This window comes from Sciurus carolinensis, chromosome 1 (genome assembly GCF_902686445.1).
Source record: "Sciurus carolinensis chromosome 1, mSciCar1.2, whole genome shotgun sequence".
Lineage (NCBI taxonomy): Eukaryota > Metazoa > Chordata > Mammalia > Rodentia > Sciuridae > Sciurus > Sciurus carolinensis.
Window position 1 is genome coordinate 111,307,663 of NC_062213.1, and position 13,190 is coordinate 111,320,852.

The following is a 13,190-nucleotide window of genomic DNA, read 5'->3' on the forward strand; positions in this document are numbered from 1 at the left end:
TCATTACCCCTCCCCTGACTAGGAAACATCTCTAGGTCACCTTTCAACAATAATTTACCAAGATGGAAAAACAGAAAAAGGCAAGAGAGTCATCAAAGAGAAGAGAATGGGCCCTTCATTTGGCTTTCCTGCCCCGAAGTAGTGGAATCCGTAATGAATATGTGAGAACTTTTGTAATTAAAGAACAATTGGACATAGAGTTTCAGGGCCCAGATACTTGTGGAGGAGTTTTGGGGCCCCAAATGTGGTGTCTTTGATCTAGTTTGGCCCTGGCTTGGAGAGGCTGAGCTTGGTGCAGTGGGAGAGGGCAGGTTCCCAAGGTTGTCTGAGTTTGCATTCAGGGAAGGCATAGCAGTTGCTGTTTAGGGACTTCGCCCACAGCAAGTTTCTTCTGCTTAGAAAATGGTTGCTGAGAAATGAGAATCATGGGGCAGGTATGGAAAGCTCACCCTTTTGGTGTCTCAAGAATGACTCAGGAGAAAGGCCAGAAAGATGGGGGTTAAATCCCCCCATCTACAATGTAGTGAACTACACTGTCACTCTGGAGAGATACTGACTCCATCAGACTTTGGTTTTCTCATGGTCCTGAGTGTTTCAGTAGGTCTGGGATGGGCTCCAGGAATTTTATTTTTTTGTAGTATTGGGAATCAAACTGAGGGTCTTACACATGCTAGGCAAGTGCCCTATGATTGAGCTACATTTCAGCCCTTTCACTTATCTTTTATTTTTTGGAATCTGTATTTTTAACAAGCTCCACATGTGTGGGACTCATGCGTAGCCTACTTTGTGCATCACTAGAACCCTGGTTTTGTGCTGTTTCCTAGAAGTCATATTGCCTAGTGTCAAGCATAGACCGCTGAGCCAGACAGTCTTGGGATAATTCCGGCTCTATCAACTTACTAGTTGTGTCACCTTGGGCAAGTGACTTCTTACTGTTTCAAATTCCCCAACTGTAAAATGGGGGTAATAATAGTACCTATCTCATGGGTCAGTGTAAGGATCAAGTCTGTTAACTGTGTTAAGTATTTAGCATGGGGTTAGATACACAGCAAACACTAAATATGTGTTACTATTATTATTCCAAAGTTACAACCCCTTTTCCACAACTCCGAAATTCAAAAAACTCTACGAATCAAATTTTTTCCCCCATAAGATTGGCACAAGTTAATTTGGCAGCAAATCCTGATCTGAACTGATGGGAGACTATTGCCAGTCTTTATTATTTCTTATCTGTGAATACTCATAAATGCAAACTCACCATGTTTAATCATGCACAGAATGCTGTTCCACCCCCATACATAATATATGATATTCTCTATATTCAAATATTCCCTAAACATCTTGAAAATGTTCAACGCTGGGGTTTCAGATAAAGGGTTGTAAACCTGCTGGTATTTCACGCATAATCCCACCTATTTGAGTGCTCCATGCATTCAAATCTTGTACCAGAGTTTAATAGTAAGTGATTTTTAAGTGATACTGGCACAATTTTTTTTAAAAAAGCTTCACATAACATAATGCTCTCACTCTATTCTTTTAAAAATATTTGGCATAAAATATAAGACTATTTTTTGTGTGGTGAAATATGACGTATTTTATTAACCCTTGTTGGTAAGAGACCCTCACCACCAGACATGAGAAAACTTGCCCTCTAGTGGTTGCAGTGGAGAACCACACTACTAGACAGGGGAGAAAGGTCTGCATTAGAGGTACCTCAAAGTTCAGAACAGTTCTTTTTAAAGAACACTTAAAAACGTGCACTAGGGCTGCAGAAATGATTCTTCGGTTAACAGTACCTCATGTACATGTATGACTACATGACCAATGTGATCCTGCAATATGTATAATTAGAAAAATGAGAGATTACACTCCATTTATGTATCATCTATGAAAATGTATAAATGCATCTACTGTCATGTACAACTAATTAGAACAAATAAAAAAATTTTAAAACGGACCATCTAACAACAAAAAAATTAACGTTCCATTTATAAAAGAAGCAAAAACATTGCTTAAGCTTTTTAAAGTTCTGCTTATATAGACCTTATTGTATTTATACACCTAGCAAATGTTAATCACTTTTTTTTGCCTATGCAAAAAAGGCTGCCTTCTTTTTATGTTTTGACCACTTTAACAGTAATCAGGAAAGCCCTTACAATAGTGTTGGCTTAGTTAAGAAATACAGAGCATGCTGAATAAACCTACTCATTCCTAACCTCCTTCCTGCATGCCAGTATCATGTCATTGGTGTCAAGATGAAGAAGTAGCACAATGGTATTTTGGTCAAGCAGTTAAGTGCTGAAAATTAATTTTTCTAAATTTAGGGTCTTATCTGGAAAAGGCAACATCAAAAAGAGTGAGGAGATACTTTTTTCAAATAGAACCAAAGTACTAAACAACCATGAATGACTTTGCTTTGATTACCAGAATGATAATCTAATATTTTAAAAGTGATAGATCAGTAGTAACATTGTTGTAAGGAATTTTAGCTTTTCCTGAACTCTTTGATCTATTTTTCAAAAATCAAAGACAAAGTCAGCACAAAGCACAAAAAAAATTACTCTGGTGAAAAGAAAAATCTCTTGTTATCTGGACAAATTACATTGTTTTTTTTTTATTGTAAACAAATGGGATACATGTTGTTTCTCTATTTGTACATGGAGTCAAGGCATACCATTTGTGTAATCATAAATTTACATAGGGTAATGCTGTTTGATTCATTCTGTTATTTTTTTCCCTTCCGCCCCACCCCTCCCACCCCTCTTTTCCCTCTATAGTCCTTCCTTCCTCCATTTTTACCACTCTCCTTATCCCTAACCCTAAACTTAACCCTAACCCTAACGCTAACCCCTCCCACTCCCCATTATATGTCCTCATCCGCTTATCAGCGAGATCGTTCGAATGTTAATCACTTTTAAAGGAAATATGAACAGGCTGTTTATAAGCTTAAAGTTCCTTAAACATTTTCAAATGCATTTATACATTTAATATGTTCAATTTCCTTTTTAGAGTACTTCAATAGCAAACAAAATACAAACAATACTACTTTTAAAAGTTCCAATACTGTGTTTCCAATACTTTATATAAATTTCCAATACTGTATATAAAATTGACTGCAATTTAAAATTACAAGTTTAAATTAATTATTGTTTATACACTCTAAATTGAAATAAAAATTTACCTTCCTAATTTTTATGTTGCTTTCTTGAGATCTTCTAATATCAGAGTGAATCCTGGCCACAATACAGGTGGATTTATCATCTACTATCTAGATCAGAATGTTCTTAATTTAGTATTGTGTTAGTCAGCTTTCTGCTGCTGTGACAAAACACCTGAGATAAACAACTTATAAGGAGGAAAGGTTCACTTTGGCTCATCATTTCAAAGGTTTCAGTCTATGGTTGCTTGACTTTAGTCTTTGGGCCTATGGCAAGGCAATATGGTGGCAGAAGTGTGGCAGAAAAGGCAACTTACTTCATAGTGTCCAAGAAGCAGAGAGAGGGGAAGGGGCCAGGATTTCAAGGGCACACCCATAATGACCTAATTTCCTCCAACATGGCCCCATTTCCTAGCTTCCACCATCTCCCAATAGCATATCAGCCAAGGACCAACCCTTCAATACATGAGGCTTTGGAACATTTAAGATCCAAAGCATAATAAATAACCTTTCCTTCTAATGCTTTCATTCTGTCAGTTTCTGTTCTGACCCAGAGACTCTTCCTACCTAATGGAATGCAAATCAATGCCTTCCAACACATCTTTCCCTTTCTATCTAACATAACCTTTGTGCCTGAGATCAGCAAACCTTTTCTGTAAAGGGCCAGACAGTAAATACTTTGGGTTTTGTGGGGCATTTGGTTGCAACTATTCAATTCCATTGTGCCATGAAATTAGCTATAGACATTACATAAATCAATGAGTGTGGCTGTGTGCAAAATTTCCATTTATGGACAATTAAATTGGAAATTCATGTAGTTTTCATGTGTCAAAAATGATTAATCATCATTTCCCCCAATCATTAAAAACTGTAAAAGAGCATTCTCCGCCTGTGAGCTTTACAGAAACAGGTAGTAGGCCAGGTGTGGTTCATGAGAAGGCTATGGTTTGCAGACCCTGTTCCTACCCAGGGTTTCATAACCAGATAGCAGGGAGTACTGATGTCAATTCTTTTTTTATATATTTTTTGAAATGTATGAACTTCTCTGAATTTCCTGAATTCCTGTTATTAGGCAGGTAAAGGTTTATTTAGTACCCACTGCCAGGGAGCACTCAGGAATGGGTACAACTTGTTGCACCAACCTCTCCTCAAAGCTTTGAGGGACAAACTTCCACCTCAATGTATCTGGAAGGTGGAACATGCAGTGAATGATTATTCTGGAGCCTTAACATTTAATGTTTACTTTGTTGGGTTTCACCTGTTAGTTCTTCCTTCTTTTCTATTTTGCCCTTACAGAACAAGAATGCCTACCCTACACCTGTTGATCATTTTGTTTTGGAAATATATTATTTGATTTCAGATTTAGAGTTGGAGGGCAATTGATCTCAGGATGAATAGAATCTTGAGCACGACTCATAGCTGATTTAGATGAGACTCTGGACTTTAGACTTCTGAGTTGGAGTTATGAGTTAAGACTAAAGGAGCTGGGATATAACAAATTTTTTTTTGTATATAAGAATACATACTTTATACTTTGGGGGCCTGGGTAGAATGCTGTGCTGTGGTCTCACTGTATTCCCCTAATTTCATCAACTGAAACTTAATCACCAATTATAGTACTAAGAGGTAGACTTAGTGATTAAATTGATTAAAGTGATTAAATTCTAAGGAGAGCTTCACCAGTGGAATGAATTTTGCCCTTATAATAGAGTTGGAGGGAACTTGCTAGGCTCCGATTGGCCTTCTACTCTATGAAGATGTAACAAGAGGTGTGATCCTGGAAGCAGAGAGCTCCAGACACCAAATCTACTGATGTCTTAACTTTGGACATCCATCTCTAAACAGTGTGAAAATTAAACTTCTGTTCTTTACAGAATACCCAGTTTCAGATTTTATTTTTTAATGGCAGCAGGAAAAACTAATAAGACATATACTTTGTCACATCAGGGGGCATCAAGTGCAACTTCAGAGATTAAAACGGGCATGGGAGGAAGTCAAAGTTTATTATTTGGGGCATCCTTTAAGGAAAAGATTTAGGGGTAAGGTCTTAGAAAGTGACTATGCAAATGAGATCCTTGAAATTTACACAGCAATTTGTTTCTTTAAAGAGCAAAAGTGCCTAGGCCTGATGCAGGCATATAAAACTTAGTTTGCGATCCATGATCAATTGGCCTGCTTTGGGCCTACTGTCAAGCAATAAGCACTTCATGATGGGAATGCATGGTAGAGTAAAACTGCTCATCTCATCAGCCAGGAAGCAAAAAGAAGAAAGGAAGGAGCCAAGGTTCCATAATCCCCTCCTTGGGCACACCTCCAGTGACTCACCTATTAGGCCCCACAACCTAAAATCTTCACCACACCTCCCAATAGTATCACCCTAGGGGACTAACCTTTAATACATGAACCTTTAGGGGACATTCAACATCTAAACTATAGCAACTTAAGATATAACAGCCAGGTGCAGTGGTGCATGCCTACAACCCCAGCTTGGGTTCAGAAGTTCAAGGCCAGGATGGGCAACATAGGGAGACTCCATTTCAAAAGAAAAGAAAAAAGACCTAATGAAGAATTCTGCATCCAGTTTTATATATTGGGTCCTCAACAAATCTATAAGTTGTCCCATTCTTGAAAACAGATTCTAATGAAGTTTTGCTATTTAACCAAGAATAACACAGACTACTAATAAGGTCTTATCATTTTAATTGACTTTAATGATTATTGCTCATCTGCAAGGATTAATATTGCATTCATTAAAAATCATTCAATACAAAATGAACTTTTTCCTCCCAAGTTGCTCTTCACATGCTCCCTCTGATGCCAGACATCTTCCACAGTGTCCTTTGTTACATGGCTTGACAGAGACGGAGCCCTTACCTATTATTCCTATGGACACAGTAATAGCTATGGGATCAGAGGGCAGACCAGAGGGTAACAGGACCTGGGCCGCCTCCCTCCAGCAGAGCTGACCCAATGGACATACTGTTGGCCAGGTTACATCCCCTAATGGATATGGGGTTCTGATTGGCTGTAGGAGCCCTAGGAAAAGGGCTTCAACTGTTAGCATCTACAGAGAAGAAAGCATGGTCACACTGGCAAGGAAAAGGAAGAGACTGGGTGGGGGAGAAATGGGAAAGGAAGGGGAAAAAGTTTTGGCAAGATAATTGTCTCCTGCTAGGAAGCTGCAGGGTAAAAACTTTTCTTTCTTATATTCCTGTTTTTAATGTCTGTTTCTCTGATCAGTAGAAATAGAGAAGTGAAATTTCTAGTATCTAGCACTAATGTATGATCCAACTTTGAAGGATCACAAGCTAGAACAAGTTGAGGATTTAAAATCCTGGATAATTATATACTTAAAGTCTATGAGCACAAAGTCCATTTAACCATGCAAAGATGCTGGTAAGCAGGGTGCATGGCCGGGAAAACATCTCTCTGATCTTTGAGGGAGCCTCTCTGGGATTCTTTCAGAGTATGAGTCAGGATGTACTGATTACTAACTGCCCTTTAGGATCTTAGCTCATAAACTTTTTGTGGCATGGTGTCAAACAGAAATGGTACCACTTCTGTAAAACTAACATTATACAGGGCTTATAGTTGCAGACAAATTATACAGAGTAAGATTTCTTCTACCTTGGCCCAATTTATCATTCTTCCTTCCATCCATTCCTACTCCCTTTAAATACTTCAGGTTGCAGAAGCACAGCTAACCAGAAATTTGCTCTTAAAGGATAAACCCAAAAGATAGAGCTCAGTGCTTTATACAGAGTAATGGCTCAAGAAATTGGCCTTCAGCATAAGCTGTATGGGGCAGAGCTGAGAAAACTGCTTATGGCTCCAGTTCACTGATGCTATAAACTAGGGGCTAGAAACAGAGGGACTCACCAGAGTTTGAGATTAGCATTTTTCTAGACTCAACTCTGCACTCTTAGCTCCAAAGGTTCAAAAGAGAAGTTAGAAACAACTAACCACCCCAGTAGTTCCTCAGTGTCAACACTAAAAATTGTGTTATTAAAAAACAAAAACAACAATGACAACAAAAAAAAAACAACAACAACCAAAAAACCCCAGAAATAAATGCTAGGGGACAAAATTCAATTTGGTAGAATGCAGTCTGATTAAGAACTAGAAAAATGAGAGAGGCTGGTGGGCGTGGAGGAAGGGCTGTACTACAAATTCAAGCGGGCCTACTGGATCTTAATGAGCAACACTCACTAGCACACATCTTTTAACCAGACATCCCACCTTTACACAGGAAACAGGGCTTGGGACTTCTAAGGGAAATTAACATGCACCACCTACATCTAACCTACCTGGCTGGTAGGTACCATCTCTGCTCCCCTGAAGAAGTGAAAGAGCACTGATTTCAGCAGCTAAGAAATGGGCTCTTTTAAGGCAATTTAGACATTGCAGATTGTTCCACAGAGAAGGTACCTTAGCTTTTCCTGTTAATAAGGTACCCAATTAAGACTAAACTCCCAAGAAACAGTAAAGAATGAATCACCTTTCTGGGTGGGGAGAATAAAATCCTTCTTTAGTGACTAGAGTGAGGAACCTTGAACCTCAGTTTTATCTAAAGAGCCATGAAGCAAGTCCTTGTGTGGTCTGCAGAACTTGGATAATGACATGAGAAAACAAGAATGAGATTATAGAAAAAAAAAAAAAAATCAAAAGGAAAGGAATAAAAAGAAAATAGAAGTTATTTTAAAAAATATTTCTTTTAGAGTTGTGTGGTTCATGTAGACTGGTCGTCAGTAATATGGTCCATTAGTATCTGTAAAGGAAGAGATTAACTAGTTAATATTTATGTCTTCCATATGAGAGTTTTTCTCCCCCTACCCCCTCTGGTACTAGAGATTGAAACCAGGACCTCTCTCACACTTTACCACTGGACTACATGCCCAGCCCTTTTGAAATTTTATTTTGAGACAGGGTCTTGTTAAGTAAATGAGGTTGGCCTTGAACTTGCGATCCTCCTGCCTCAGCCTTCTCAGTTGCTGGGATAACAGGCATGTGCCAGCATGCCTGGCTCCATAAGAGAGTTTCAAGTGAACAATCTGAAATTAAGCAACTTTTCCAGGGTCTCTCCCTGACCAGGATGGGTATCCCTAGAGTCAATATCCAGGGCATCATCTGCCCCTGTTTTTCCACATAGTTTCTGACAATGCCATTTCTGCTGTTATTTCCTACTCCCTGATAATATAAGCCAATGGTTTTCAACCTTGACTATAACTTTGCCTGGGCCTTATCAGAGATCTAGTATATCAATCTCTGTGGTAAGACCCAATCTGCACAAATTCAGAATATACTTACTTCTTTACATCTATCATCTATCACTAGATGCATAATTTCTCTGCTTACACTGTTAATTTTATTTCCCTGTTAATTTTATTCCCCCCAAGTGCTGGAGATTAAACCACAGGCCCCAAGGCCTCAGGCATGCTAGACAAGCATCCTACCACTGAGCTACGTTCCCTAGCCCTAACTTGTTAATTTGGAGCATGTTCTTACACTCTTCAAAATCAGATATAGCACCCGCTCTTTACTAGAGAAAGCTGGCTGGGCTGGTTGGTATCAGGGAGAAGAGCTTTTCATTGCTTTCCCCTGAGTTACCTGTAATAATTAGGTTTGAATGGCCCATTTTTGTTGAGTCCCAGATATTTTGCTTGGTCATCTGTCAGCTCTGTCAGGTGGGCATCAAATGACGGCAGGTGCAAGCTGGCAACGTACTCATCTAGGAAGACCAAAGTGGCAGGGGGCAGATTTCTTGTCAAATGTGCCTCTCAGGGCATACCCCTCCTCAGCTTTCATTTGTAGCTTTTTAAGGAAGAGGATAATACTGGAGTAACTTTGAAAGAATCTACAACTTGATATATTTGCTTCAAAAAACAAAAACAAAAAGCAACCTCAAAGTTACATATGTGACAGGGTACTTCTTCTCAGTACCTCCAAAATGTGTTTAGAAAGTCACTTACTAGGACAAAATGGGTCAACTTCTATCTTTCTATCATTCTCTGGCAAAGGTTTGGCTTCATCTCAGCAGCCACATATCACATACTACTCCCACCTTCCTGGATTAAGTTATAGTCAAATTATATATCAAAGTGGACTCCAGTAAGCTCAAAAGAGCCTTATGTCATTAACGTTCATTTAGGAAAAGATCCATGAAGGTCTCAAATCTTAGGATCATGGATTTCTAAGGTAGCTGGTGCAAATTTACTACCTTTCCATAGATAAGCTTACCTGACTTTTATGAACATGAATTTTTGAAAAACCAATCTGAGGTAAGCCATTGGAGGGGACCAGAGCAAGAAATTTTTTAGCTTTAAGCCATGTATTTGGGGTTGGTCACTAAGGGATGGGAGGCAGGCACCACTGTGCAGAAAGGCATAGGATTTGAGATATATTATGTCACGTGAACTAAGCGCAGGTTGTCCTCTGGAATGACAGGAGGTTGGATAGGTGATTGTCAAATCAAGACAGAAGATGGACCCTAAAACTTGATTCTATTTCTCTCATTTTGGTTCTAGGTTATACTCAGTTGCGCTGGGAAGTTTACTGAACTGCATAAGGCTACTTGAGAGTAAAAGCACTGATCTTAAACTGTTGTGCTAACTGCTGTTACTCTTTAGCTGCAATTCTTACTACAACAAATCTGTAATCACTATTATTCTTACTTTACTGATCAAGAAATAGAGGCTCATGGGGATTTGAACCTGTCCTGATATCAAACTACTAGTAAGCAATAGAAGAGGCATTGGAACTCTTGACTCTAAATCTAGTGCTCTCCATGATAGTCATTTTACCAAACCATGCAGCTATCTAGGGATCAGTATTGATTTCACTGTTTTTCACTCACCCATTTTCTTAGGAAGTAAGTATACATCCTGTTTGTATCGTCCCTCAGGTGCATTATAGAGTTCTATCAGTGCCAAAGCCTAAGGTGGGAAAAGAGGGTCAGAAAATTAAAACACATTTTAGAAAGGGATGTAAAAATAAAACTGTTTAACAGGGCCTTAGGATAACCATAGTGATCTGCCATCATGACAGCACCTAGGACTCTGCCTGGAATAAAGGCCCACACATGTCATAAAAGGATTTGTTAGTGTTTTTTGTTTAGTTCCTGACAAAAGAACACACTAAATACAACCAAGCTGGAACACTACAGCTGACCAGACAGTACAGATACACAAACTGACTAAAGACTCTTATTTTTTTAATATATTTATTTTTATGTGGTGCTGAGGATCAAACCCAGTGCCTCACATGTGCTAGGCAAGTGCTCTACCACTGAGCTACAACCCCAGCCCCTACTGACTCTTTTTTATACTTGAGAAAGCTGAAGTCTCCACAATGTATGATGTGGGGGAAAAAAAAAAAAGAACAGGGCGGAGCACAGCACACACTCTGCAGAACTCTGATCTGTGCTCCCAGTTCCACAAGTCTCAGTGCAGGAAAAGTGGGCATTTGTTACATACCTGTGTGGTGGCTGTGATGGACAGGACAAAGGTGGGAACTGTGGAGCAGCTCAGATTGAGCAGACGACCCTGGAAAGGGAAGAGAGCCCTGGGTGAGCTGTTGCCCCTCTCAGATCCCCATGGCATACAAGTTAAGCAAATTCAAGTAAGAATTTTATACCCCTCCCAACTCAGTTGGTAGAAGACTAATTATAGTTCCAGATCAGGACTCTGGGTTTGATTCTATTTTCTGCAAATCCACCTGAGTGTGAAAGGTTGAAAATTGCTATGTTCAGGAAATTGTACGTTGTTTAGACTAGATTAGATGTCCCCGGAGTGCTTCTATTTTGGGGGACCAGACCACTTGAGAAATATCCAAAGACAAAATTCAGGGAAACACAGGTCAAATATTTTTTCCCCACCTCCCCTTACCCATAGATCTAACTAGAGTATTTGTCTATCAGACTTTTGTGTACCTCTGCCAGGAGGACGACTCGTTTGCCGTCTGGCCAGATGACATGGTCCACCTGAGAACGTACTCGCTCCCATGTCAGCTCCGGAGTGCGGAGGCTGGTCTGAAAGGAAGAAGGCACAGCTGATTGTGGCTGCAACATGAGGCAGAGAAGAAAGCTGGAGCCACAACTGAGAGAAGCCTCACCACGTCAATTTCCGTGTTGGAGTGGCCCATATTGCAAACAATGCAACTATTTTTCATGCGGTCCAAGTGTTCCCGTGTCACTACATTCTTATTTCCTGAAAGCAAAGATGGGTGGCTGAGAGAAGAGATGCTAGGCAACAAAGGCGCTGACTGGTTTTCAGTTAGAACAAGGGAGAGAGGAGGTTTGCTGGCATTAAAGTGCTTGTATATGTTGTGAGGGCAGTGCACAGCAGCTCCTACAACTTAATTATCTAGTTTTAAAATCAAACAGTATGGCCAGGCGTGGTGGCCCAAGTCTGTAATCCCAGCAGCTCAGGAGGTTGACACAGGAGGATCACTAGGTCAAAACCAGCCTCAGCAATGGCAAGGCACTAAGCAACTCAGTGAGACCCTGTCTAAATAAAATACAAAACATGGCTGGGGATGTGGCTCACTGGTTGAGTGCCTGAGTTCAATCCCCAATACCCCCTGAAATTAAAAAAAAACAAAAATCAAGCAGTATGGAAAGTTATCAGGGGAAAAGGGCTCCTTTCTCTGGAAAACACAAATTACCATTCTGATAACTTCCTCTAGTTCTGAGATATCATACTGAGCACAGGTCTCATTGTGTCTGAGTGCCAGTCAGGTCATGTTCAAGATTTAGCCTTGGAGTTAACACTCCTCCATGTGTACCAAAGCACTGACACGTACCTGTGCAAGTTATTACAACATCAACTTGTCGGATGACTTCATTTAATTTCACCACCCTGAACCCATCCATGCTGGAAGAAAAAGAAGAAACACTAAGAGCTAAGCAAGGAGGCAGTGGGAAGGAAGTTGGTCACAAAATCCCCTTCTGCAGGGATGGTAGGTGATAAGCTACACTACACTACACACACTGGTTTCTTCAGAGTCCTGAAATTCCATCCAGGAAGGGAAAGGCCAAAAGGCTCTAGGGCAGCCCCAGGATTAGAATGAAGGGAACAGAGAAATCCTAGTCTTCTCCTCCCCCTGGGAAACTTCTGCAAAAGATGATTAATATAATCAATCATGAACTCTAAGAAATATGATGTACCCAGATGAATCTAATGGATCATCATCACTCTGTTCTTACCAGGCCTGCAGAGCACAGATGGGGTCGATTTCTGTAATATAGACGATGGCACCAAGGGCCTTGAGAGCAGCACAGCAGCCCTTTCCAACCTGCAGAACAAAAGAATGGTCAGGTTGCCGGGTAAATCAAGGCAGAGACAATGGGGCAGGCAGGGTCTTTGGGAGATAGGAATTAACCTTCCTGAAATTACCAATCATCTAGTGAGCACTTGTAGGGAGGCTCCAACCTCAAGCAGAGCAGAAACAGACCAGATCATGTTGTGAACCTCAGTTAAAGACATAATTAGCAGACATGTCATAGCAAGGGTGAGGGGCTTGGGAAAACTATTACTATTAGGGAAACAAGAGTAAGCAAGAGCAACTGCAACTTCTAATTTCTTCTTCTTTTTTTATTTTTTGTGGTGCTGGAGATTGAACTCTGGCATGCTAGGGAAGCACTCTACCACTTAGCAACATACCCAGCTCCGAACCCTCTTATTTTTGTATTCTAGAACAACCTGATATGGGCGGGGTGGGATGCAGCTCAGCTGTAAAACATTTGCTCAGCATGCCAGAGGCCCTAGGTTCAATCCCTAACACTGCAATGAACAAAAACGAACTAAAATTCAAACAAACAAAAAATTCTGATAACACTTGCTTGCAATATGTCAAATGAAGGACAGCCTAGCAGCTCAGGAACATCTTGCTGAAGACAATAAAATCTCCTGCAACCTATTCTAGTTTAGATATGGTCGATTATATGCCACTTCAGATTCCACCCTTCATTCTACTGCAAGTCACCTATGGGGCTAAAATGTTACATATTCATTTGAATTACATCTCATAAGAGGTT

The 13,190-nt window shown here is 40.1% G+C and overlaps 1 protein-coding gene across 4 annotated transcripts in view; it reads right to left on the reverse strand.

Moving 5' to 3' along the window:
• Window positions 1–5,840: 5,840 nt before the first annotated feature.
• The window catches only part of Ahcyl1 (adenosylhomocysteinase like 1), a 40,390-nt gene continuing 33,040 nt past the window's right edge, over window positions 5,841–13,190 (reverse strand). For 3 of the 4 annotated variants that reach the window (XM_047536321.1, XM_047537609.1, XM_047537315.1), the window contains exons 10-17: window positions 12,360–12,448; window positions 11,957–12,027; window positions 11,267–11,361; window positions 11,085–11,183; window positions 10,630–10,698; window positions 10,011–10,089; window positions 8,765–8,885; window positions 5,841–7,925 (exon numbers count right to left, since the gene is read on the reverse strand). In XM_047536321.1, the coding sequence (XP_047392277.1) occupies window positions 7,919–7,925; window positions 8,765–8,885; window positions 10,011–10,089; window positions 10,630–10,698; window positions 11,085–11,183; window positions 11,267–11,361; window positions 11,957–12,027; window positions 12,360–12,448 (630 nt within the window). In that variant the 3' untranslated portion in view covers window positions 5,841–7,918. Of the gene's footprint in view, window positions 7,926–8,760; window positions 8,886–10,010; window positions 10,090–10,629; window positions 10,699–11,084; window positions 11,184–11,266; window positions 11,362–11,956; window positions 12,028–12,359; window positions 12,449–13,190 lie in introns of those variants that run through there. The other variant, XM_047537058.1, reaches the window with a different exon arrangement.